The sequence below is a fragment of the Rhamphochromis longiceps genome, linkage group LG7 (genome assembly GCF_057381845.1).
Source record: "Rhamphochromis longiceps isolate RC_006_pf linkage group LG7, R_longiceps_female_GT1.1, whole genome shotgun sequence".
Taxonomy (NCBI): Eukaryota; Metazoa; Chordata; class Actinopteri; order Cichliformes; family Cichlidae; genus Rhamphochromis; species Rhamphochromis longiceps.
The window spans coordinates 21577817-21605439 of NC_140563.1; the positions used below are offsets into that span (position 1 = coordinate 21577817).

General features: G+C 39.9%; 2 protein-coding genes and 1 long non-coding RNA gene across 10 annotated transcripts in view; 1 reads left to right on the plus strand and 2 right to left on the minus strand.

Annotated features, from left to right (window-relative positions):
* Positions 1-18: 18 nt before the first annotated feature.
* sv2 (synaptic vesicle glycoprotein 2) lies at positions 19-23681 on the plus strand. 2 transcript variants are annotated; one of them, XM_085412838.1, is made up of 14 exons: positions 19-155; positions 8076-8159; positions 13240-13323; positions 13543-13704; positions 14223-14385; positions 15182-15303; positions 16239-16402; positions 16495-16575; positions 17252-17350; positions 18740-18828; positions 19160-19287; positions 20614-20709; positions 21563-21722; positions 21893-23681. In XM_085412838.1, the coding sequence occupies exons 1-14, from the start codon at positions 146-148 to the stop codon at positions 22074-22076; spliced, it is 1626 nt and encodes a 541-aa protein (XP_085268964.1). In that variant the 5' UTR covers positions 19-145; the 3' UTR covers positions 22077-23681. The 2 variants fall into 2 exon arrangements, with proteins under 2 accessions (XP_085268964.1, XP_085268965.1); XM_085412839.1 differs by lacking the exons at positions 13240-13323; positions 13543-13704.
* On the minus strand, positions 333-6957 carry LOC146665261 (uncharacterized). Its single transcript, XR_014912590.1, has 2 exons — positions 6417-6957; positions 333-5784 (listed from the first exon to the last, which is right to left on the minus strand). It is a non-coding gene; the product is annotated as an uncharacterized LOC146665261 (long non-coding RNA).
* Positions 23682-23805: 124 nt separating the features above from the next.
* Positions 23806-27623, minus strand: part of ap3b2 (adaptor related protein complex 3 subunit beta 2) — a 67206-nt gene continuing 63388 nt past the window's right edge. For 4 of the 7 annotated variants that reach the window (XM_085412831.1, XM_085412830.1, XM_085412828.1 and 1 more), the window contains exon 27: positions 23806-27291. In XM_085412831.1, the coding sequence (XP_085268957.1) occupies positions 27105-27291 (187 nt within the window). In that variant the 3' untranslated portion in view covers positions 23806-27104. The remainder of the gene's footprint in view (positions 27292-27623) is intronic. The other 3 variants (XM_085412833.1, XM_085412832.1, XM_085412829.1) reach the window with 1 other exon arrangement.

The window sequence follows — 27623 nt, forward strand, 5'->3', positions numbered from 1 at the left end:
TTAGCTTCAGTGTTAGCTGTAGCCTGTAGACTTGGCAGTCATAGGATCGGACACCTCGCTCGGAGATTTGACGGATCTGGAGAGAAGTTAGCTAATCTACCCAGATCTTAAGTGCCCAGATTAGAGACACCCGACTTCTCTGGAGATGTCCCGTCATAAGTGAAGGAAATTGCCATCCCGGGTTTCCTCCGTGGCGTGAGCGATAAGCAGAGTTTTGTCCTTTCCTTCTAAGATTCCTAATTATTTAAAGTAACACTCAGGTATGCCATTCAGCGTGTTAGTACGAGCTCGGGAGCAGCTTGGGAGAACAAGAAAACAGAGACTGCTTTAGGTTGCCTTCCCAATCGACTCAAAGGTTTATTTGATACACAGCAGTTTATATAGATGAAAAAAGGTTCGTGTGTCAGCTTTCCCAGTTCAAACCGGTACAGACCAAATAAGGAAACGTCTTCCTGCCTTGTGAGCAAAGAAGTATCCTGTGTGTAGTTTATCAGTTCAGCTACAATTTATGATCATCCCAGCAAAATACACAGAATACAGAGTTCTTTCATTAGTGAATTCTGAAACAAACCACCTGGCCTTTAACGAGCCTTTTTCTAAGAGATAAGGAAGGGAGGATGGGAGTAAGGAAGTGGTCTCATCTCTGTGGTGTTTTCGACCTTGGGGTACCAGCTTGTGAGTCCTACACATTAATTCTTGGGTCACAGAGAAAGAGAAAAACAACTAGTAGATGGACCTTATTGAGTAACTCTTTTCCTGTATAAAACAATCTTCTGTAAATGCTAACCGTGGTATCAAAATATCATAACAGTTCTCCCCTTTTATCATGAAATGATAACATAGTATAAAGACAGAATGTAATAACATAATATAAAGACAAATCATAACTGTAACTGGTCCTTCGAGCAAGCTTAATATCAAAATTTTAAAAAGAAGAAAAGAAAGAGAAGAAAACGTCATTCTCTTCTTGGACAATCGAGTAATTCACAATCTAATGCTCAATATACACATCAGGAACATCATTGGTAACATCTGACACATAATCTGGGTCAATTTGTGCCAATTGCAAATACATTGAAGTAGCTGTACTAGTAGCTATACGGGTTATCATTGAACGTACACAGGGTACCACACAACAGACAATAATCATCAAAAACATGCTGCAACGGTTACAAAGGCTACAATTAGTTCCTTCCATCTCCCAAACGTGTCCTGTAGCCACTTATGTAGCCACTGACCGTGGCCTGTATTGGCAATTAGTTCTATCTGCAATGCTTCAAGTTTATTCATAGCTTGTGTGAATGAACCGTTAGGGGCGGTATTATTGGGAATGAAAGTACAGCATACATCAACGGTTACTAGACCACAGGTACCGGTCCAATTAACAGGTAAAGCTAATCTAAGAGTATTATTGCACATCCAATAAGCATGTGGGATTGCTCTAGTTAGGCGCGTGACCATGTGTGATTTAACTAACTCCCCCCAGTCAGTATCATTTAAGACACCGTCTGGGGGAACAATGATCGAGTCTCTGCTCGAACTTGAACTGTGTGTGTGTTCCTCCAGATATGATAAAACTTCAGCCATAGAGACAGCTAGCCATGTCTCATTACAGCGTGCACCTGGGGAGTCAGAGAAGAATGTATAGTTATCCTTTGTATAATCTACGTGTGTGTCTGGGCCAGTTAACTTTAGTCTGCGCAGACATATCATACTAGTATTAAAATGGAGAGGGATCTGTCCTAAGGGCAGTGAGGGTTTTAACCTACTCTTAGGGCGTTTCATTGGGGCGCAGGTCCCTGCGGTGTCATTAGATAACTTCAATAATTCGCCTAATGGAGTCTCAGGGTTAGTTGGTGTGTGTGTGTGTCTAAGTAAGCAGTCGAGAGGGCTCAGAGTCAACTGTAAAGTGTCTTTAAAGAGAGCATTATCTCCGCCGATTTTCTCTAGTCCCTCAGTGAGGGGGAAACCGGATATGGGGTATCCTACTATTACCTGTTCTGGATTAGCCTTTGAACAGACATAACAGTTACTGTTTCCTAAATCACGAGCGGCTGTTCTGGCATTTTCATACCAGGCGTTAGCTCCTGCTCTAGAGGGTGCATAAAATGGTTCATTAGTGGCGTCTATGTTGCTATTTACTGATTTTAGGGAACGTGAGGAGTGCATTAAGTAGGTGTCTTGCAAAATAGAGCATGAGGTATAGTCAGCAAAATATGACCTGCAGAAATATGAACATGGTTGCAGTTTACAATACAAAATAGCAAAGAGAAATCCTAAGGTTAATGCGATAGATATGATAAATAACCTAAATATATAAGAAAGACAGTTCTTCAGTCGTCTCCTGGCCTGGTCCCAGGTTCGAGAGACACAGAATAAGCGTCGTGTGATGACAATGGGCATTTCATTTTCTCCATTATCAGGATGAAATGAGTCTGGCTTTATCAGGTTAGACATCATGTGGTACTTTTGGCTTTCTGTTCCTGCTGGATGTTTGAGTACCTTGTTGTTGTTCTTTCAGACGTTGTGTGTTAATCAGTGATTGCGTGTGTGCACTGGATCCGGGCGCTGGCTCGCCTGAGATGTCGTCTACCCGTGTGTGTTTATTTGCTCTAGTTCCGGGCGCTGGCTCGCCGGAGATGTCGTCTGCTTGATCCGACGCCTGAGATGGTCCGATTGGGCTGGTCTTAACCCTGCTGGCATGAATCCACTGAGGTTGTCCGTCTGTGAGGATGCTGGTTCTTCGTCACTGCCAGTACAGTCTGGGGCTGGAACACGCGCGGCCTCCCAGAGTGTCCTTGGTTTTAGTGGCTTCTCCAACATGCGTCTCCTTGTCTCCACTGGTGGAACTGTGGAGGGGAAAGGCTGAGAGAGACAAACTTTCTGATAGTTATTATTCAGTTTTTCTACCAGGTTGTGAACATCAGTGGACAATGCAATATACATCACCTTCTACTAGCGGTGCCCCTCTGGAAGCTGACCATGGTGTTGGAAATAGTCTTATTTCAAATGGAAATAATTTGGTTACTGTAGATTGAGTCATTCTAATCTCACACAGGACTTGAGTAAGTAATTTGACCCAGGTCATTAAAGTTTTAGCACACTTTTGAATTACTTCTAATGTGAATGAAGATCCTCTATCACTGTTAATCTGGTGAGGTATTCCGAATCTGGGTATTATTTCATTGCTCAACTTTTGACAGACTACTTCTGCAGTTTCTTTTGAGGTTGGATAAGCTTCTACTCTTTTACTAAATTGATCCACTATTACCAGTAAGTACTTGATGCTTCCTTGCGCTGGCATATGTGTAAAATCAATTTGTAATGTATGAAATGGAAAATCTGGTTGTGGTAAATGCTGATGTTTCGCTTTTGATTTTCCTACATTAGTTCGTGCACATGTTAAACAGGTTGCTAATATGCTTTTTACTGCATGTGATGTTTTCTCAATTACAAATCTTAATTTTATTGCCCCTATTACCCCTCTTTGTCCGACATGACTCACACAGTGAAAATGTCGGGCAAGGACTGGCATCAGGGAATATGGGAGGGCAATCAAACCCTTAAGATTTTGTATAAGCCATCTCTGTCATCTAAGGTACAGTCATTATTCTCACAATAGGTGTAATCACATGCAGAGGCTTGCTCTTGTATGAATTTTAAATCAACATTTGTTCCTAAATAGTCTGGGAGTTTAACAAGTGACAGCTGTAGGGGCACAGATAATACTTCCTGCGGAGGTGGGAGCTGTGATGCAGCTGCAGCCTTGGCTGTCACGTCTGCTAAGGCATTACCTGTTGCTTCGTCTGTGTCAGCTGTACTGTGTCCTTTCGTTTTTACAACTGCAACGGCCGATGGCAGCTGTATAGCCTGAAAAAGTCTTTGAACAAAATCAGAATTTAGCAATTTATTTTCCATCAGCAGATCTAAATCCTCTCTGTCTCCACAATGTGCCAAAGTCATGCACAACGCCAAATGCATAGCGGCTGTCTGTGTAAATCGTCACATGCTTATCCAAATGTAGCTCACAGGCGCGTATTAAAGCCATGAGCTCTGCTTTTTGTGCTGAGTGAAATGGTAATGAGTGAGCCTCTAGTATGATGTCAGGCACTGTTACCACTGAATAGCCACAAAGAAATGAGTTGTCACTCGGCCTTGAACAGGACCCGTCCACATAAACCGTGGCTGAGTCTGGGATAGGTGTTTGCTCTAAATCTGGACGTGGTGCTGTGGATTCCTGTATACGTGTCATGCAGTCATGATCGTCAAGCCTGTCTGAGCCATCCTGTCGGTCAGAAGAACATAGCATAGGATCAATAAATGTGCTGGCGAATCAGGTGTGCTGCTCGCTTTTATAGTGAGATTTGCATATGTTGTTTAGTTATGTTTGCTACAATGGTCGTGACCTGGTGATTGGTGTGTAGAATAGTGTCATGTGATAGTGTGAGCTTCTCGCAGTCCCTTATCATGATAGAGCAAGCTGCTACTGCCCTCAGGCAGGCCGGCATTCCTGAACAATTCAGGCAGCACCTTTGAGTGGCGGAGGTCAGCACTCCCTTTAATGCATTGAAAGAGGCAGTCATTTCTGTGGACCACAGTATTCGAGGAGGCTTGTCTTTTTTACAACAGTCACGCAGAATGTGGTCATGAAAAGAACAGTCTGGTATCCACTGTCTGCAATAGTTCACCATGCCCAGGAAGGACAACATTTCCTTCTGTGTAGTGGGACGAGGGACGGAGGTCACAACTTTGACCCTGTCTGCAGTCATGGAACGTTTTCCGTGAGACAGTGTGAATCCCAAATATTGAACAGAAGTCTGACAGTACTGCATTTTCTTTGCTGATGCTTTGTGGCCAGTCTTTTGGAGGTGCTGGAGAAGCATGTGTGTAGCAGTTTGACACAGTTTTTCACTTTCAGCACAGAGGAGGAGGTCATCCACATGTGGATCAGGGTGCAGCCCTGGAGGAGTGAAGCACCATTGAGAAAGCAGCAGAGCTGTCTATCATGCCTTGGGGCAAACGAGTCCAAGTGTACTGCTTATTTCTATGTGTGAATGCAAATAACGGCTGTGTGTCTTACTGAGAAAAAGGAGCGGAGCATAAATCCACCACGGTAAAGTGTGTATGCAAAGCATGTCAATATGCTGTGAACATCTGAAACGAGAGGTGGCAGAGGAATGTTGACTGCATTAATTTGCCTTAAGTCTTGTATGAAACGCCATACGCCAGGTTTGTTAGGCTTTGGCACAGGATTGACAGGAGTATTATATGGAGATACTGTAGGCTTTATTACTCCTGTAGTCTCTAAATCTCCTATCATGACATCTAGGGCTGCGGCTTTTTCGGCAGAAATGGGATGTTGCTTGACATATACTGGCTTGTTGTGTTTTAATAGGTGTACGTGATAAAGTGTACAGTCAATAAATCCTATATCATTCTCACTTTTTGACCACAATGTCATATTCTGGTATTCAGCTGGCAACGTAAGTGCAGAAATAGTACAGTCGATAGGGTAGGTTAGATCTATGTGACGACATGGTGTAGTTATGTCATAACCTATGTCTGAGTTATGTGACAAAATCACTGTTTGACCTTCACTTGTGTGAGCAGTTATCATGTTGTTGAAAAGTGTGAGAGAAACAAAAGTGTGGCTCCCAGTCATGGGATTACCTGTTAGTGGCGTCTGTACACGTTTTTTTGGCACAGTGTGTGACATAGAGTACCGGACAAAAAGGATGTTGAGTTCATTCTCTGCTGAGGGTCCAGCTGACACAGAGGATGTTCCTTCTCCATCATGTCGGTACATAGGGCAGAGAAAACATAAGCTGTTATCAGTGTCAGCAAACATTTCACCCTTTATGTTAAATGAAATACACAAATTCATTTTTGCTCTGGGTGTCTGCGGCTGCTGGAAAACTGAGCTAAATTTGCACCTCTAGCTTGTCCAACAGTGCATAAAGCGTTTTATGAATACTAGGATAGATTCATCAGGCTTCTGTTTACACATAGTTACTGCATTTAAGTCAATTTTGTCTCTGGACATTGTTAGCAGGAATTTCTTTAGATTCTTAAAGAAATTGGTGATTTTGTCATTATTTACCCACAAAAACTCTGCAGTTGTGGATGCTTTATCATGCTTTGGGTCTAATTCACCTATCTCTCTTATGAGTTGTGACTCGGTTACTCCAGGAATGCATTGCATGCAAGACTAGCTTTTCCCGCAGTAGATTTATTTTCTTTGCTAGAGCCTGCACTAGTTTTATTTGATGTTAAAGTATCTACGCCTGGTTCCGGTCCTTTTGTCCATAGCGGTAACATTTGATGCATCACGTCGCGGCATTCTATCATATTTTCTACAGGACTTTTTAAGCAGACTACTTTTCTTATCACAAATGATATTCAACATTTCTACTGACCTGGTTTCTGGCGATAATCGTTCGGGATAAGGCTCCGGAAATAAATTAGAATGCATTGAACTTCTTAAGTTGTAAACAAAGTCAGTCACATAAGCACTCCCGCATGTTCTGGATACGTGATCATGGACGTCTTCACCGATTCGCGGACGTAGGTTACACGTAACCGGAAATGGGAGTCGTACTGAGCCGTTATTTGAGACTTTATTTTGTATTTTATTAATTTTTTGGTTTTACAGGTACTTTAGATTTTTTATCGGACTTGTCTGTGGTTTTTGAATTATTCTGACCCATGTTCAGTGATTTCCAGAGGGGTTTACACGCTTGAAGGATTTATGTTAGTATTTTCGCTGCGGCACAGCTGAGGTTACTTTAAATTTATTGCTAGCAATTTTTTGTTTGTGTGAGCAACTCTCACTTAGCGAGCAACTTCTCGCTTAACGAGCAACTTCTCGTAAAACAACAGGCAACTTCCTGTGTCTTTCTGCTTTTAATTTACTGCTTTTAACCCTTGTATGGTAATCGGGTCTGTGAGACCCGTTCAACTTCTCTTTTGTTTTTTGTTTTTTTTTTTTTAACAAAATTAAATTTAATTATTTACTAGCTTTCTGTGAGTGAGCAACTTCTCACTTTTTAACGTACGTTTCAAGATAACAGGCAATCTTCCTGTGTCACTCTTTCTGAGCAACTTCTGACTTAACGAGAAGTATTTAAGACAACAGGCGACTTCCTGTGTCACTTTTTCTGAGTGAGCAACTTAAACAAAATTAAAATATTCAAGACAACAGGCAACTTCCTGTGTCCACCAACACCACACAAGGGTTAATTTACTTTATTCGGGGACTGAGGAAGTCAGTCAGTGTATCTCTCTGGATCACTAAGTGAAACTTCGTCAGCATATCCCGTTTTTTTTATGGATCGATCACTGAGAGAGGTATAATATGGTCTCTATATAAATATGAAAGACGCATATTTACCTTCTGTCAGCGGATCCCACTTCTGACACCAAAATTGAAGGAAATTGCCATCCCGGGTTTCCTCCGTGGCGTGAGCGATAAGCAGAGTTTTGTCCTTTCCTTCTAAGATTCCTAATTATTTAAAGTAACACTCAGGTATGCCATTCAGCGTGTTAGTACGAGCTCGGGAGCAGCTTGGGAGAACAAGAAAACAGAGACTGCTTTAGGTTGCCTTCCCAATCGACTCAAAGGTTTATTTGATACACAGCAGTTTATATAGATGAAAAAAGGTTCGTGTGTCAGCTTTCCCAGTTCAAACCGGTACAGACCAAATAAGGAAACGTCTTCCTGCCTTGTGAGCAAAGAAGTATCCTGTGTGTAGTTTATCAGTTCAGCTACAATTTATGATCATCCCAGCAAAATACACAGAATACAGAGTTCTTTCATTAGTGAATTCTGAAACAAACCACCTGGCCTTTAACGAGCCTTTTTCTAAGAGATAAGGAAGGGAGGATGGGAGTAAGGAAGTGGTCTCATCTCTGTGGTGTTTTCGACCTTGGGGTACCAGCTTGTGAGTCCTACACATTAATTCTTGGGTCACAGAGAAAGAGAAAAACAACTAGTAGATGGACCTTATTGAGTAACTCTTTTCCTGTATAAAACAATCTTCTGTAAATGCTAACCGTGGTATCAAAATATCATAACAATAAGCATGCCGGAGATCCGGAGGCACGCCAGCCGCTTCTCACGGGACATCGCCTGGACGCAAGGGAGCTGGACTCGGATGAAGGTAAAGACAGACAGTTTGTTTACTTGCATACGAAGATCCATAAAGAGGTCATTCCTATAACCCCCCCCCCCCCCCCCCACACACACACACACACACAAAGTAATTATATGTGTCAGAATTATTTATTATTGTCATTTTATTTTATTTTTTACAAAAGTAAGTGGCATCTCTCCTTATTTCGTTCAAATTCAGTTACCTAATATAGTTGTTTTTTTTAAAAACGTTATTATTGCTGTATAAGCTTACTAATATTTTACACCTATTTTTTTTATTTAGACTTTTTTTTAATGCTTTAAGTCTTTATAATAAGTTGTGTAGCTGAATTGGTCCCCCTCATGGGTCCTCTAGTTACTACTCCTTTTTTTGTTTTGTTTTAGGAAACCATCTGTCACTCTTTCATCAGCCTTTCAAAAGAATATTTCTCTGATGTTTTAAGGCTTCCACTCGGTTTACCCTTACTGACACTGTAAACTGATATTGGGTTGCAATTCACCTGGTCACCTGGCCTATAAAGATGTAAAAAATAATATTTGTTATATTATACATACATACATACATACATACATACATACATACATACATACATATGTGTATATATATATATGTATATATATCTTTATGGCTGGTTAGGTCAGCTCTAGCTTACCACCACGTGTATGGTATATGTTCCAGGGCACATGGTGCAGCCAATGTAAAATTATGAAAATATTAACAAAACAAAAAATCTTTAGAATACATAATAAAGTCAAAGTCAAAGTCACCTTTATTGTCAATTCTGCCACATGTACAGGACATACAGAGAATAGAAACTACGTTACTCTCAATCCCTAGATAAAATAGCAAATGAACATTTAAATATAAGAGTGATTAAAAAATGCAGGTAAAATAATTAAAAAGTAAAAATTTAAATACAATACAATTTTACATATAACAAGAAAGCTATACAATATACAATATAATGGGTAAATGACATTGGGTGTAAACCAGGCAGAGTAGTGCAAATAGGCAAATAGTGCAAATGGAGATTTAGTAATGTACGGTAAGAGATAGTGTAACAACAAAGTCTTATGAGGTAATGGCAGTCCAATGCTCCACAAAGTGACTGGTAACTGGTGCAGGCCAGTGAGTGAGTCAGAGTGTGTGTGTGTGTGACAGAGTTCAGTGAGACCGTGGAGGAGAGAGGGGAGAGGGGGCAGAATCGGGAGGGAGTTAAGCTTCCTGACAGCCTGATGGATGAAGCTGTCCTTCAGTCTGCTGGTCCTGGCCTGGAGACTCCGCAGTCTCCTCCCCGACGGCAGCAGCTTGAAGAAGCTTTGCATTGGGTGCGTGGGATCAGCCGCTATGCAAAGGGCTTTTTTAGTGAGACGGGTGCTGTAAATGTCCTGGAGGGAGGGGAGAGAGACACCAATGATCCTCTCTGCAGCTCTCACTATGCGTTGGAGGGTTCTATGACAGGACGCATTGCAGGCTCCAAACCACACAGTGATGCAGCTCGACAGGATGCTCTCGATGGTGCCTCTGTAGAAAGTGTACATGATGGGGGCTGGTGCTCCTGCTCTTCTTAGTTTGCGGAGAAAGAAGAGACGCTGCTGTGATTTCTTGGCCAGTGCTGTGGTGTTGTACGTCCAGGAGAGATCCTCTGTGATGTGCACACCCAAGAACTTGGTGCTGCTCACTCTCTCCACAGACGCTCCGTCAATGGTCAGAGGAGCATGTTGGGTGTGCATTCTCCTGAAGTCCACAACAATCTCCTTCGTCTTCTCCACATTCAGAGAGAGATTGTTGTCAGCACACCACGTGGCCAGGCGTCTCACCTCACTTCTGTAGTCGGTCTCATCCCTGTTGCTAATGAGACCCACCACCGTTGTGTCGTCCGCAAACTTGATGAAGAGGTTGGAGCTGTATGATGGAGTGCAGTCATGGGTCAGCAGAGTGAAGAGGAGGGGGCTCAGCACACATCCCTGCGGGGCCCCCGTGTTTAGAATGATGGTGCTGGATGTATTACTGCCGACCCGTACTGCTTGAGGTCTTCCGGTGAGGAAATCCAACAGCCAGTTGCACAGTGAGGTGTTGAGCCCCAGCTGGACCAGTTTTTGAGTGAGCTGTTGGGGGATTATAGTGTTGAATGTTGAACTGAAATCTATGAACAGCATTCGAACATATGAGTCTTTTTTGTCCAGGTGTGTGAGTGCTGAGTGGAGTGCAGTGGAGATGGCATCATCGGTTGGGCGGTTTGGCCGATACGCAAACTGGAAGGGATCCAGGGAGGGGGGCAGGACAGTCTTGATGTGTTGCATGACTAGTCGTTCGAAGCACTTCATCAGGATGGGAGTAAGTGCAACAGGACGGTAGTCATTAAAGCAGGAGGGAGATGACTTTTTTGGAACTGGAATGATTGTGGTGGCTTTAAAACATGTGGGGACGACAGCCTGGATGAGTGATATGTTGAAGATGTCTGTGAAGACATCAGTGAGTTCCACTGCACAGTCTCTCAGTACACGACCAGGAATGTTGTCAGGACCCGGAGCTTTACGTGCATTGATCCTGCTGAGGGATCTCCTCACGCTGTCCGGGGACAGAGTCATCACCTGGTCACCAGGAGGGGGTGTGGTCTTCTGTGCAGTGGTGCTGTTTTGGACTTCAAAGCGAGCAAAGAAAGTGTTCAGCTCGTTCAGCAGGGGGATAGTGCTATCACAGGTCTGTGGTGGGGGCTTGTAATCTGTGATGGTCTGAATGCCCCGCCACAGGCTCCGTGAGTCTCTGCTGTCTTTGAAGTGATGAGATATTTTCCTGGAGTACTGTCTCTTAGCCTCTCTGATGCCACGGGAAAGGTTGGGAAAGCATGCTATTTGTAAAAGTCCATTTAACCCTTGTGTGGTGTTCGTATTTTTGTTACTCAGCCAGTGTTCATGGGTCTGGTGGACCCGCTAGAGTTTTGGCTTTCCAAATTAACACTATCAAACAATTTTATGTTAAATTACTCAACAGATGTTTACTTCATCCCAATTACAAGACATATGAACAGCAAACATGGTTAATTTTTTCCCTTTACCTTTGTTAGATCACATTTATGAATTAATGTGCTTCTCGTTTTTCTTTTATATAAAATGTTATAAATAAATCAGTTATAATCAAGTGGAGTGAGTGGAAAGACACAACACATTTACACGTGAAAAAATAATTAATTGTTTAATTTTTCTTTTGAAAAAAACTGAACACGGGTCTCACAGACCCGAACACCATACAAGGGTTAAATTGAAAATACTTGCAGCTTCAAAAATTACTTACTTACTACTTTCTCCACCTTTTACATATTTGTTTGTTTGTTTGTTTCAAAATTAATTGAATTAAACAAAATAATATACTAAGATGACAAAAATGAATAATTTAAAAAGTGACGTAATTTGTTTAACAAATTCTTTAAAAGAAATTAATTCAAATTACATTTTTGTTTAAAACAGATCATACCTTCTCTTTGATAACACGTGCGTATTAACACACTCCTATAAATTCATTTGCTGAGTAAATTCAGGAACATTTCACGTGGTATAAAATGTAAATATGCTAGTAATAGAGAAAATTTGGACAGTTGGACCAGTATATTTTTGTAGCAGTGTAAAACCTGAAAAAGTAGTTTTAAGCCCTCTTTCAGATCAAATGTTAAAATATTTTTTTAGGATGTTACTACTTTGAAATGGCTCTGAAAAGAATTTCCATTTCTGATAATCTGATTACTCTGTACTTTTACTTCTTAATCCTCAACATATATTTAAAGCGGTAAACAAATCTGTGCCTGATAAGTAATGGATGATTAACAGTTGATGTATTGATTTTTAAGAAGTAAAAAATGCTCATATTGATGTATCTGCTAATATTCTTACAACAGAAAAAAAGGATGGGGGATTTTTTTTAAATTTAAAATGACTACAATACATTTCATAATCCAGTTACATTTAACTTTAATTATTTTCCACAAATGCGACTTTGCTGCATGTGCTGCAGAGAGTGTTGAGAGCCTCGTTTTCTGCGTAATATTCTGTAAAAATTGTTTTTGGCTTCGTCAGTGTATCAGCGAATGTTAGCTATTTGACCATATATCAAAGCTGCAACAGCTAATGTGAAAATAAAAAAGTAACGAAGAGACAGGAGAAACACCCTTCAACAGTGTTACGCATTTTGATTTTCCATTGTTTGCCCACTAGAGGGCACTCTGCAACTTCCTTACAAAGAACACAACCAGCTGATCCAAGCAAACAAGCTATTTTTAAACTGCACTGTCTTATCTTAGTATTGACTCATAAATATCTACACATAATAAACGTTACAGAAATTTGGTTATACTTTGGTATCACTCTAAAAAATGTCATCCTACTATGAAACTTTCATTCCCACTTTGGACTAAATTGTGATGTTGTTGGGGTTTTTTTTAATGATTTTTCATTATTTTTGTGATATTTTGTAGCCAGATAATTATTATAACAGTTAGTTACTTGCCAGTTATTGCTAATTACATTTTCATTGCAACCATAGAAATGTATCAAATTATAAAACAGATGGAAACAACAACTCTGTCGTAACTTCATTAATATGTTTTAATGAAAGAAATGGTCTAACTGCAAAAAGCCTCATCAGCCAGTTACATGGCCCAGGCAAGCCTATTTGTCTTATTAAGTTAAGTTTATGGCTCGATTTATGCTAGTACAATGAAAGTAAAACTTTATACATGTTTGTGTTGTTACGGAATAAATATAATTAAGAGAGGGACAACTTTGAGTATAAACTAGGTGAGAGGCTGACAGGATGTGGACAGAAAGTGAAACTAGGCAGAGTGCACTGCAGAGTTGTTTTGATCACAACTATGTGTGACTGTGTGCGACGTATAGCAGAACTATATATACGCATTTGGCTTGTGATGCTTTAGACCTGTGGATGCTTGCTAGAGTCTGCAGCTCTCCTTTTCCGGAAATGTAGAATAAAGATGATTTTTTGAGCTTTGACCACACTGAATCGGGGTCTTTCTCTGTCGGTGAAGGAATTTAAAAGAACCGAATTTGACAGTGTGTATTTGGCTGCCTTATAGGTGAAGTCATTTTTGACAGAACAGCGGAAGCTGGTGAGCACGTACCGCAGAAACTGACGTATGAGGAAGCAGTGGAAAGAGCAGGTAATCTAATGTTTTTTGTTTTTCACTTAGTCATCGTAAATATGAGGAGAAAAGCATATGAAAAATAAGCTTATTTAAGATTTTAGGTATACACTTTATACCTTTAGAGGTGTAAAACCTGGGTGTTTGTGGTTATGACATAAAATTAAGATTTTCAAAGCTATGCAACAAGTCAATCATGAATTGCTTCTCCCCTTTGTTTATTCACTTTGCTCTCAGGTTTTGGTTTGTTCCATTGGCTGCTGCTGGTGGTTTGTGGTTGGGCCAATGCCAGCGATGCTGTGGAGATTCTTTGTGTTTCTTTTCTGCTGCCAACGGCACGCTGTGATCTCGAGCTGAGCTCCTCAGACATGGGCCTGCTGACAGCAAGCATTTTCCTCGGTGAATCATTTAGTCAACCACCTTAAACTCCCCTTCACAGAAAATGAAGCAACTGTTTTTTTGGTAATAGGTCAGCTGTTTGAAGCGGAACTTGGAAATGAGAAGCTTTTTTTTTTTTTTTAAGTTGATTGATTTATGTGACGTAACACCACAAGACCTTACACAAGCCAAACACACAAGACATTATTAGCCTCTGCTCTCTGCTTATTTTGTAACCCTTTCTTATAAAACTGGAGCCATAACTGAATATACGACCATTTTATCAATATTATTAAGCCTCTGAAAATGTTGAACTATCAATAAAATCACTTTAATGTAATAATTGTATTAAATCCCTTCAATTAAAGCTGAAAATCTGCGCCTAATTCACATGTTGATTGTCAGATTTACAGTCCACTGTATACGGAGCAAAGCTGTCATTGTCCAAATACTTTTTTCCCTGACTGTAACTCAGTGTTTTGGGCAACTGACTGAGCCCACTGATTATACCAAGTTCATCTTTTTTTCCTGTTTTCCAGGAATGATGGTGGGTGGCTACATGTGGGGTTACTTGGCTGACCAGAAGGGGCGTCGCAGGGTTTTGATCATGTCTCTGACAGTCAATGGGCTGTTTGGGGGTCTGGCTAGCTTGGCTCCATGGTTCTGGCTCTTCCTGTTGATGCGGTTCATCAGTGGCATTGGGTAAAAACATGATTTTTAATTCTTTTTTTCTGTACAAGTTTACATTTTGCTAACACACATTCAACTGTTCCCAGGGCCACAATATTAGTGAATAATACCAGTTATACTTCACTTTGCAGACATTGTCACTTGAAGGACTGAATTATGAACTTGTACTCATATCCACTTTTGAGTAGATTTGTTTTCATATGTGATTTGTATATATTGTAATGTTGCTATTTTAGAATATTATATGTCACTGAATTGTGCAAAGTATGAATATTTGTTGTAAAATGGTTTTATAATGGTGGTAATTCAAGTGATAATTTTAGAATCTATAGGCGACATAGGTGGTGTGGTTTTGACATCAGGCGGTGATGTTAAAAGTTACGATGTGACTTGTATTGCTACAATGCCTAATATTTATTTTGTGGAGGGCATTTTGGGAAAAAAAATCTTAATGACAGAGGGCAGTTTTCATATATACTACAACCAGAAGAGTTGCCTTCTGTTGGCTATTAAAAAAACATTCAAGTTTAGGGCAGTTCCACATTGGGAAGCTGCATCCTTCTTTTAGTTGTTTTAAATGTACCTCTGGTGTCATTAGAGGACAAAAATGCCCCTATTGGGGCACAAAGTTCAGTCAGATTAGTAATTGACTGGTTTGATTTTATTCAGTGTCATCATTTTTGAAATACCCAAATATAGCACAAGACATGCAGCATCCCTCCACGCTGTATTTAAAAACCATCTAAATTGTCTTTGTTAAACAACTAAAACAGCTAAAGAATAAACACCATGCTGTTCTCCTCTGCAGGGTCGGCGGGTCACTTCCTGTCATTTTCTCCTACTTCTCAGAGTTTATGCCCCGGCTGAGGAGAGGTGCGATGATCAGTTGTCTGGCCACCTTTTGGATGGCAGGAAACATCCTGGCTGCAGGTGGGAGCAAGGAGTATTCTCCATATAAAAAATTTATATAACTGTGGTTATGCCCCATTTTAACATTTTAGCATTTTAATCCCCTCCATGTGGGTTTTAGCGAGATGCTATTATATTTGAATGAACGGTGGAGTGTAAGGTATTACCTAATGCTAGCAAGCTTAGTTACCATGTTGCATATGTTGCAATATGCAAGTCCAAAGAGACTGGGTAGTGCTAAACATTGCTATGTAAAAGACCAGAAAATACTCAAGTTTCACTCACCAAAACTGAAGTACAAACGTCTTGAACAGGCTGTACCACTAAACAAGAATTCAATTTAAATGCACCAAAAGGCTCCAAGAGCACAAATACAATCCAGGAGTTCAGTTCAGTAACTCAAAAAGTGAGGCTTAGACAGTGACAACAGCTTCCTGTGTCGTGGCACTTATCAGTGTTCCTTCCTGTTAAAAGGAAGCTTTTCCTCCCTACTGTCGCCAAGTGCTTCCTCATAGTGGGTCTGTAGTAGTTGGTGCGAATTGAATTGAATTCAAAGTGACCACACCCCTAACTGCAGTTTACAGGTGAATGAGTTATAATAAAATTCACTTTTGAGACCACTGTTTTGAAGGCAGAAACTGCAGGCTTAGAAGATTTTAAATTCTATAAAGTTTGAAATTTTAACATGGGAGTTAAGCTAGACTCAACTTAACTGCAGTTTTTTTTGGTATTTCTTTGTCAGCTTGATTTTCTTTTAAGTTCCTGATGTTGCTTCTTGAGGATTTCAGAAAAAAATAGCACATACTCAGTGGTGTGTGTTACCGGGTTTTTGGTTTTGGTGTTTAAAATTTTGCACAGACTTGCACAAGGTGTTAAACTCAACTTCTCTTAAAATAAACTGTAGTTGTTGTTTTTTTTGTGAAATATTGACCATCTGTGTTTGCCTTTGTCTGCAGGTTTGGCCTGGCTGGTGATCCCCAGAACCTGGGTAAAATTTTTTCTGGGAGCACTGGACTTCAAGAGCTGGCGGGTGTTTGTGGTGCTGTGCTCCGTTCCCAGCATCTCGTCGGCACTCATTTTCAAGCTGTTCATGCCTGAAAGCCCCAAGTTCCTCATGGAGGTATTGAAAGACCAAAATAATGTTTGTGTTGCTTGGATGCTTTTACTTCTGAGTTGTCTTTAGGATGATTTTTTGTGTTCTGTCTTTTCCAGGCTAACCGTGAGAAAGAAGCAATCCAGGTTTTCAGATTGATGTTTAAGCTGAACATGAAAGGAAAAGAAAAGGCTCTTCCGGTATGAAATAAGTATACTACTATATGTTTAATTTTTGCTGCACATATCTAATAATTTTTTTTAAACAAAAATAAAACCAACTTAAGTCGACAAAAAGCAAAGCCAAAGTGATGCAACTGACAAAGATAAGGTGAAATCAAAGAGAAGTGAAAGCTACCGTGTGTGTTTATATTCCACATGTGGTATTCTACGGTTTTGTTGAATCAGTAGCAAGCAGTGACTTTTACAGGAAGGTGAGCAGAAACAATGGCCACGCCCTTTCCACCTCCAAACAAAGAGAACAAACATTTCTCCAGTGTTCAACACAACAACAAGAAAACTTGGACCAGATTACAACATGATTTTGTGCTGCATGACTATCCTTTTGTATATGCTGACATCCTTGTACATATTGCTGCAATCTGCATAGACATCTTCACCTGTCTGAACTCCTTCCTGGCTGAAAATTGTGAAATGTTAGCGCTTCTATAGTTATGTTTAAAAAATGTTTAGAATTAGCTGACAATAGCAAGTACTATAATGTACTTTAATGTGTATTTTTTAGATCTCACTGGGCAAGCACTGCTTGCCTTGCTTGCCTTTACGAAACATCAGTCATCAGTCAACATTTCCTTCCTTCATGCAATTGTATAAAAGTACTGTAAGTGTAACAACTGTCCTCTGAACCCTTTTGTAGGAATTTGGTTTGCGTACAAGTTCTACCCAAAAAGGTGACAAAGACAAGAGCAGAAGCTTGGGTTCAAGTAAAGAACGTCTTGCAAATATTTTGAAAAAGGTGATGTAATTTGTTATTATTAATAGTTTAACTGATTTTTAGAATGTCTGGTAGTACTGGTTTCAAGATTTAGGGTTTTGTTTATTTTAAAAAAGAATGGCTGAAAATGGTAAAATATGAGTATAAGATACTCGATCCTGAAAGATTTTAAAAAGGAGAGAAAAGTAGCAAAACACAAAACAATCCTCCCGTGTGACGATTGTTTTGTGTTTTGATTTGAAAAATTACCAGAAATAGTTGTAAATTAATTTGACAAATCATTTCAGGTATCCAAAATGTTTTATGAACACAGCTCTGGGCTTTGGAAAGTGCATTTTTTTAATCATTTGGCCTCTGTACACCAAGATGTGATTTAAGTGAAGCATTTTTAATTCAAGGGTTTAACAAAAATATTCCATTAACTTTAGGAATTAAAAACACATTTTTATATACATCTGGGAATTTCAGTGGGATGAAAGTAACATGGGGGGTGTTTCTAATATTTTAATGAAAATACTTTATAGTCAGTGATTGCTGTTGCTGCTTGTTTGTTGGTATTTGTGCCTTCACTTTTGTCTTCAGTAACTGTAAATTATGCAGTTCTAGGCTAACATCAGGTGGCTGACCTGGCCACTGAAGAATATCCCATTTATGGCCTTGAGTTCTTGAGCGTAACCTGTGCTTTGCACCTTGTTGTACACCCTCTGTGTTTATGTTAATGACGGCATCCTTTTTTGTACATATGAAAATTATGCCTAACTTCTTGAGAGTGTTCTTGACTTGGTTAGCTGTTGTGTCGTCCTTCACTTGATTTGTTTTCTGTCATTTTTCCCGGCCTTTTGTTCAGTGAATTAACAATGCACCAGATTGTTCATTTGGCCACTCGTAAATTTGTGCCATCTTTTCAATAGGTTTATTTTGCTTTGTCTTTTTTTGTCTTTTTTTTTAGTCCAGTGATCCCTGCCTTCACTTTCAAAGACCTCTCTTTGGAATTGACATTGAGCGTTACCTTGAACAGTTAGCGGATGGTTTATCTGCTCAATTAGTCACGGAAAAATGAGGGAACAAGCCTTATCTGGCAATAAAACTGCACAGCAGTAAATTGTTCAATTGCTTTATGCATCTGAAAACGAGGGACTTTGTATAAAAATGGCTTAATTCCTAAACAGTTAATATAACACTTCTGTGAACCCCTTGAATTAAGGTTGAAATCTTGACTTCAGTCAAGTTGTGATTATTTGGTTAATAGTATCCACGTGGACCAAACTGTATATATAACAAAAAGGAAAAGAGCTTTTGTTTGTTAAGCTATTGAGTAAATGTGAAAACACTGACAGTGCATGAGCAGTTTAGGCATTTCCTTTGTTTTTTGTTGGTTTACTTATAAATAATTTTCTTGTTAACTTGCAGGCTTTGGCTCCCATTAAAAAGATATTTCAGAGCCCTTTCAGATCCAGGAGTATCCCTCTTCTCATCATTTTCTACTCAATATCTTTTGGGTAAGAAATGGGCACCTATACATTCAGGCTTTGCTTCAGCTCTGTTCACACTGTTCAGCTGCTGGGGGATTGTATCAGACTTATAAAAATAATACTACTAATGTGAGATAACCATTTGATATGCATCAAGTGATAGGGAACAATTAAATGGCAAACTCATATTTGCACGTTCTACTGTGGTTTTCTTATTTCTTCTTTTTTTACATTTTAAAACTTTCACACTTCACCCTTTATTCTAAATCAAAAGTTAAAATCTTTTGTTTGTGTGTGTGTGTGTGTGTGTGTGTGTGTGTGTGTGTGTGTGTGTGTGTGTGTGTGTGTGTGTGTGTAGTTACTACGGGCTGTGGATGTGGTTTCCTGAGCTGTTTGAGAGAACCGAAGACGGCGGCTCGCCCTGCGCAAATGTGTCCCGCCCGTCTGTAGCGGCCAATGAAACCTGTAACACGGTCAAGACAGCAGGTGTGTTTCAGAGGATTCATGCTCATATTAGTGTTTTCATCCAGGCATCGCTGCTCACGGAGGCCAAGAAATCAGCTTTAACATTGACAGGAGTCAGTTTTTACAATACTTGGAAAGGAAGAGAAAAGCAAATACCGTATTTCCCGGACTACAAAGCGCACCTGAATATTAGCCGCACAAGCTAAAATCAGGGGAAAATCCTGCTTTGTACATACATTAGCCGCACCTGACTAAAAGCCGCAGGTGTTTCAATGTTGACTTATCATATGTAAGAGAATATGCACAAAGGGAATTGTCAGGAAAGAGATGGCTGTTTGGAGACATCACTTTTATTAATATTTTGAAAAACAAGTTATGGGTACATATTTGCACATGTAGTACATAACAGTAACCTATAGCATACCAGAAAAATAGATTCGGACTACCTTTTATGCTCAGGTGCAGTGACACAGCTTTAACAAGAAGAAAAGTCAGTCATTCACCACCATCTTCCTCTTCTTCCTGCGCACTAAAACCACCAAAGTCCTCTCCTCCAGTGTCGGATACAAACAGGCTCAGGATGGCTTCGTCATCCACTCTCCGCTTCTCTCCTTCGTTGTCACTTTCAAAACCAAAGAAATCCTCGTTGTCAGTGTCAGAGTCGAACACCCTCAGAAGGGCCGTGGCGGTGTCCTCCTCTCCATCATGCAGCAGTCCAGCCCTTCAAAATCCGTTGGTGATCGTGGATGTTTTCACACTTTTCCACGCTGTCAGAATCCACCGGTGGAGTTGGGCATAACTTGCTTTTCGCAAGTTTATCGCCGCTCATCATCCACGACTCCCGCTGAACGCGTAGCGCTACTTTGAAGTTTGTTTTTCGCGCTAGTTCGTACGGCACTACGTTGCCTGGCGGACGGACATGTGACTAACATACCACTCTTGAACCCCGATCCTTCCGCCAGGCAACGTAGTGCCGTACAACAGCGGAACAAACAAAACAAATCGTCTTACAATGTGACAAAAATCATGGACAATCCATAGAAAAGCCGCACCTGACTAAAAGCCGCAGGGTTCAAAGCTTGTGCAAAAAGTAGCGGCTTATAGCCCGACAATTACGGTATTTGAAACTTGCAACAAGTGCAGGACACTTCTGCTTTACTCTTTAACCTGCTTTAATGTGACTTCCTAACAAGCTTAAAGCACCAGCTGACACTGGACTCACTCAGGAAATTTCAGGAAATAACTATTGTGTTGTGTTTTATTTGTTTTTTCTGGTCCATCCATATCTCGCCACATGCCTTTCTCCTGTCCACACTCGTCTTCCTGTATTTGTCTGTTACCTCACAGTATATACGGATGGCTTCATCACAGCCGCGGCAAACCTGCCGGGTAACATCTTCACTATTCTTGTGATGGACAGCACCGGAGGAAAGGCTCTGCTTTGTGAGTTTTTTTTTTTTCTTTCACAAATCAATATGTTTTCATTTCTTAACACTCTCCCATACATGTTGCATATAATCATAGGTTGTGTATAAAAAAAAAAATTAAAGATCATAGCAGAGCCAATCCAGGAGAGCCATTCCACTTCACAGTAACCCACAGAAATTGTGGCCACAGCAAGTGGTGCTCAAGAAACAGTCCATGGAGTGAATGGAGCTACACAGCTAAAATAATTGACATCTTGCTAGATGTTATTTAAGTTTTTGCAAATTTAATGCCAATCATATATCTAAGGCAAAATAGAGCAACACATGTATTTTTTTAATTTTATTTTTAGATGAATGGATTAAAGATACTCCAGAAACAACTGAGAGGTCCAGTCCATGAATTAAGCTGTCATTAAAACACCCATAATCATGCTTAATAGAATAAAAAAACGTTTATAGGAAATTCTATTTTCGTAACAGTCTGTTCTGCTGTAACGTTGTAACATAGAAGTCAGAGAGAATTGACTCGCGTTTGGAGCCAACCTCCAGTGGACATTCAGCTTTATTTTTCCGGCTTGTTTCTTGTAAATAATTTATTCTCTGAATTTGTCAGTGAGTTGACCCTTGATAGCATAAAATTTGTCCTTTTAGAGTTCGTCACTGCATATCACTGTCTTTAACACAACCCATTCATAGTTAAGCAAACGCTCCATCTTCATCTTCAAAAGCTTTGAGTCACGATTAAAGAAGCTCTCACACTACAAACAAATGTAGAAAATCAGAAAACCGAGCTGCTACAGAACACCCACCTTTAAGTCAGTGTTTAACAAAAAAATCATACATTTCTTCATCTTTGTTACTTTCTCCAGCCGGCAGCCTGTTGTTGTCCAGTCTGAGTGTCTTCTTCATCTATGTGGTTCAGACCAAAGCTCAGAGTCTGATCCTGTCCTGCATCTTCAGCGGGGTGTCCGTGATCGCCTGGAATGCGCTGGATGTCGTAGGAACTGAGCTCTACCCGACAAAGCTACGGTAACTCGAAACTCAGATTCAGCCATGTATAGAAATGTAAATCAAACTAAGATTTCTTTTTTTGTATTTTTTTTTTAATTGATTCACTCATCCATCGAGGTGTTTTATTCTAACTCAGAGAGGTCACATGCACATATACTGAATCTCTTTTCTTTCCATTTTTCTCTCAGGTCCTCTGCTCTTGGTTTCTTCACAGGCGTGGGCCGAGTGGCAGCGATCATGGGTAACTTGGTCTTTGGAAGGTTGGTGGATGCAAACTGTGCTGTCCCCATCCTGCTGGTGTCAGCCCTGCTGCTCACTGGAGGACTGGTGGGTCTTCTACTTCCACAAACCAGGCAGACAGAGCTCACATGAACACTCGCGTTGTTTTAAATGGATTCAGCTTCCTCTTAACATCCTCACAGATGGGTAGAACGACTTGAAGCTCTGTAATCTCTGTATTTCCTGGTTGAATCCTGTGCCTTCTGTCATCTTTTTCTATGGTGCCTAATTTAAAAATTCCACTGCTAAAACAAATTGTTAAACAACAGTTGGCTCTCTCTGCCTTCCAAGAATTACTGCGTTGGAAAGCTGAGAAAGAAGTGCCAGTGTGTTATTAAAATCCTGGACACCTGTAAAAAGTTTATGTAAATGACAAAACCCTATATTCAAAGTGAGAAAATGGGGCCTTATTATCTGGTTTACTGAAGAGTGATGGATCGACTGTAGGTCTTGTGTTTTTGCTTTCCTGTCATGTTTAAGAAACTAGTTTTGTATAGTGAGTACACTGTTCTCATAAAGGGCTGAACGTGGACAGCAACAATACTCAGGTAGGCTCTGTCATATAAATGATGGTACTAAGGGGCCCAAAGTGTGCCAAGAAAATATCCCTCACATGTTTACACCATCACCACCATCCCAAACTGTTGATACAAGGCAGGATGGATCCATGCTTTCATGTCGTTTACACGAAATTCTGACCCTACCAGCCAGATGTTGCAGCAGATATTGAGACTCATCAGGCCAGCCAACACTTCTGTTTTCTAATTTTGATGTCTTATCCGACAGGAAACTCAATTAAAACAGCTGTCTGTCCAAATGCTCAGTTTGAACTTAAGTAGGTCATCTTGACCGTGTCTACACGCCGAAATGCACTCAGGTGGTGTCATGTGATTGGCTGATTAGATATTTGCCTTAATAGCAGTTAACCAAGTGTACTCAATAATGGGGCCAGTGAATGTATATTATGTCACAGTGGAGGATGCTCAAATTTAGTCTTATGCCTTGTCCCTAATAGGACCTACTCAGGGACATGGCTCTGGCTTTGAGCACACAAACCCTCACTCAGGCTGCATTCAAATCTTCTGGATGTGAGGCTCAGCCAATCCGAGAAGGCTGACTTAAAGCAGCTGCAGTTTTTTGTCATGTCTCTTTTGAATTGTGAAAAAACAAGGCCAAGTGTAAGATAAGTGCTATTAGTTTTTTTTTTATTTTTTTTTTATCATTTTTAACTGTGAGTCATGCTAAGCTGTATTAGTGCAATCTAAGAATAAAACCATGCAGCTAGAAAAAAAAGTGTTTTAATAAGTTGCCTTCAAATATATGTCTGAATAAATGGCCTTGTATGATGTTTTTGGAGGTTCATGACCTGCATAGGTGGTGTAATCAGCCAAAGTATCATAGCAAATGGGTTCCAAAACGTCTATACTTATGCACAGAATAGATTTTAGTAGGTTCAGTCTGATATTTTCCTGCACAAACTGGATCGGGCAAGTTTAGTTCAGTTTGAGTGGAAAACCAAAGATTTCAGAGTGCAGTGATGGGAAAGGACCAAATCATTTACAGACTACCTTAATATCTTCCTGAGAGACTACATCGATGATCCTATCAGGGATTTTGTAAAAATTTAAAGCAGATTTACAATTATTTTGTAATGCCTTAATCAGGTTTTTAAATAAATGCAGCTTTTTCTTCATCTCACATGTGTGTTTTTGCTGTTTTGTTGTATGAAATAAAAAACAAGAAAGACTTCCCACATCCTTCCTACGTCTCTTTACCATGACGTCGATGAACAACTTCATGAGGTCAAGGAAAGGTGTGAAGGAAAGTTTTTAAGGTCTTAGGAAAAGAGAAGCAGTCATGCTACTAATGTGTTGCTAGCTAACCTCATTATTTGCAAAATGTTCATCCAGCTGTTTCTCTTTAATACCACTTTGTTTACCAGCTTTTTGTTACTTTTAACTTTCGCGCTGAAATTTAGTAATTAAGAAATTGTGCTCCAGGGTTTTAAATGTCACTACAAAGATGCCGAACAGATGGACGAGTTCGATTTCAGCAAATACAGCAGGCTTTTTACAACTTCTGTTTTACTCCTCCTTATTCAAAATGCCAGTCTTGCTTCCTTCAGTTAAGGCAGTTGTCTGTGGTCGATTTGAGTAAAGACCATAAAAAAGTAGACACACGCAACACCATATCTGTACTTTTATTTGTATAACTATACTTGTAATACCTCAGGACCACATTTCACAACCACACACGGGTATGAGGAACTGTACTTTGGATATTTTGAAAGCAGATGAAACATATGGCCCTACGTATGATTTGGAGAATAGAATTCACTCTTTTCTGTATTTTTACTTTTGAAAGTAGACTTTCTTATTGTTTACTTTCATCATCATGGCTGCTGGAGCGAACGGGCAAATAACAGACAATGCGAGGAGTACGTTAAAGGCCAAAATAAAGTCCTTTCACTACTCCTGTAGCTTTGGAAGATTACAGTTACAGTTTCCAACAGTAAAAAGAAGTGCACAGATACTGCTAGAATTAAGAAACATGCGTCTGCAGCACAGATGAGGATATTAAAAGGAAAAAAGGGGCATCAAATGTAATTAGCCACGAAACCAGCCTGACCACTGAGATGAAAAGCAACACTTAACTTGAAAATCACGCACATTATCTTCAGCACATACTCAAACATAATCTAAATGTTTCTTTACTAAATCAACTTTATGGAAAGCTGAATGGGTTGAGTTTTGTTTTTGTGAATATTTCACTTCAAAGCTTCATTGTGTTATTTACTAGTAAATATAGGCTGAGTTTTCTGAAAATAGAAATCTAAATGAATGCATTGATATTTTTGACAAATATTTATCTTTGCTGTATTGCCAAAAATCAGTTAAGTCTCATTTGGGAAAGCTAACTCTATAGCTACAGATAGCAACCCATTAGCTTGACACAAAACACGAGAACTGCTAGCTTTGCCTTCTCGGAAGTTAATAAAAATTAGAAAAATATGCTACAGCTCTATGGTCAATATATTACTTCCTTTATGCACATAAACAAACTGAAGACACAACTACCACCTCATTAAATGTAGAATGACTTACAGTAAATGCTTGTCTACAAGACTCAGTTGAGAATTTAGTGGGCAAAAATCCTATTTTTTACAGTCCCGATTCACTTATACGAGAATATCACCAGCAGATAAATCATTTATCCAAATGATCATTAGGAAAATAATTTGCTGATATTCGTTAAGTATTTTTGTTGGCGTTAAACGCTGGGTTTAATTCACAGCAATCAGAGAAAAGCAACCAAAAAAACATTTCTGTATAATCAGCATGAGGATTTTGGTGATTTTAATGTGCTTCATGATGATGTCAAGTCAAGTGTTACAGTTTTTAATCAAAAGCGCTACTTCTTATTGTTAGCCTGATACTCACTCACACACAGACACACACCACACCTTACAGTAGTACTGCATTGCATGTTGCAATAAAACAGCATGTATACATTTCAGCTTTTATCAATGCCCCACTTACTGTGATGAACATGTGCACTTTGACAGCTAACCACATGCTAAAAATCACCAAATTATGAGATAAAACTCTGGGGAATTGTTCATTAATATTATACCAAAATCACATAGTTGAGGTTGAATGGTAGCCGTCTTAGATCAGCAATCTTCTTGTATCTTGTAATGATTTCAAATAACTGTGACAGTGCCACCCGATTTGAGGGAATATGATAGTCTTTTACCCACTCCGTCTATCTCAGAGTATCTCTCCATCTTAAAGCAGTTTGATAGCCCCTCAAACCAGTTGCAGCAGATGGATGCCCATCCAGAGGAAAAGGGAGTTTTTCTTGCTCACAGGGGGCATCTGATTGTTGGGATTTACTCTATATTGTTGTAAGATTTTTATCTTTTGTTGTGAATTGTAGCTATATAAATAAAATGAACTGAACTGAAAGTTGTCTCATCTTCATGTTAACACCATAGAAAGACCTCCTTTAGTTCCGACGAAAACCTGTGGAGGTCCAGTCTTTCCCCAGCGTATGATGTTGCTCATTTGTCATAGAGATGGTTTAGTCATTACTTGATATACATAAAGTTGGAATAAAAGCAAAAAGTATATAAAACCAGCAGTCGCAATGTAGATGGGATTATTTCAGTTTCCTACACATGGATTAAATCTAGCCTGAGATTTAAAAAAAGAAAAATCAAGGGAGCTCGTGAGTGAGCGACGTTTATGGTGTAGGACCACTTTATTGGGAAAATAAAGTGTCCTGATCGCCAAGAGTCACATATTCTTACTGCACAGTGTTAATAGCCTGAACCTAGTGAACATCTTACTGCACATGTTTTTGTTTATTTTTTGCTCACCTAATCTTTGTAAAGCCTGACTACAGCATTAACAGAAGGCGGATGAGTCCAGTTACTACTACTGATTGAAGATTCTTCTGGATTTTTTTTGAAGATGTGTCCTACTTCAGATTTTATTATGTACCAGGTGAGAGCACAGAAAAATCTAGCATCACAAATTGGATTTGAATATCACAGATGACTTAGTCGTCGCTGTAGCTGATTTTGATTTCACAAATGATGAAAAATGCAGTTTATTCAGTCTTTGTCGATGACAACTGAGCAACTGCCTCCACTGAGGAAGATCACAGGCTGTGGCTGAACGTTTCAGAGCCACTGTTTTTTCTCAAAGTCAAGAATAAACCTGCAGCCTCGATTAATGTTTATCCAGGAAACAAATTCTGACATTAACTTTATACTAAAGAAAAGAAGGTTTAGATTAAGTAAATGTGAGTCCAGTAAGTCCAATTAGCTCCTCAAGGAAAGAAAAAAAACCCCAAAACGTTCGGAAATTAGTATTTTTGGAAAGTCAAGTAAAAACATTCAGGTTCAGTTTTAATTGTCAGGTCCAGGTGTGGCATTCACTGTCTCTGGGAGTCATTTCTAAAGGTTTGGGGCTCTTCTAACAAAACAAATGTTGTGGAAGCTTCCTCACTGACACGGCTCGCAGGAGATGCTACACTGACAAGTCTTAGATGATATGTGAGGGATGGCTGAAGTACAGGTGGAGGCGGAGTTCAAAGCTGGAGAGCTGGTTCGCGTCACTGCGTTAGAGCCTGGAGGATGTCTTTCACCAGCATCGTGCCGATCACCATTTTCTCACAGTTGACCGTCAGCTGGGCGGCTCCTTCCTCTTTGGTTGCCACGGTGACCAGCACCAAGCTGCCACTGGTCACCGTCCTGCCTGCAAACCTGTGGACAGGATAATCAGGAGGAGGAACAGGAGGACTGAGGTCAAGGCAGCAAAGATCAAGAAGTAAAGATGAAGCCACAGAACAAAGAAGGGATACACATCGCGTGAGTCAGTGAGACAAAAATATCATCTGTGAAACACAACGAGTGCAAAATTAGTGCAAAAAAATGTTTTTGGTTTTCTTTTCTAGAAATTTTCTAGAATACTCTGATCAACATTCTCAGAACTGCATCACATCCTACTTCAAGTCAGCTGATTGTGAATATATGTGTAACCCTTTCCCCCCCTAAAAGCTTGAACAGCTGATGCTGTATCAGGTTTGTACAGATGATGTAGTGGTTCCTGAATGTCACAGTCACAGGCTTTT

What these genes read in the sequence shown, in the direction of transcription:
- sv2 (XM_085412838.1), top strand. An exon ending in GGAGCTGGACTCGGATGAAG is followed by an intron (nt 8,160 to 13,239) that starts GTAAAGACAGAC and finishes GCTGCCTTATAG; the next exon opens with GTGAAGTCATTTTTGACAGA. An exon ending in CGGAGGAAAGGCTCTGCTTT is followed by an intron (nt 20,710 to 21,562) that starts GTGAGTTTTTTT and finishes TACTTTCTCCAG; the next exon opens with CCGGCAGCCTGTTGTTGTCC.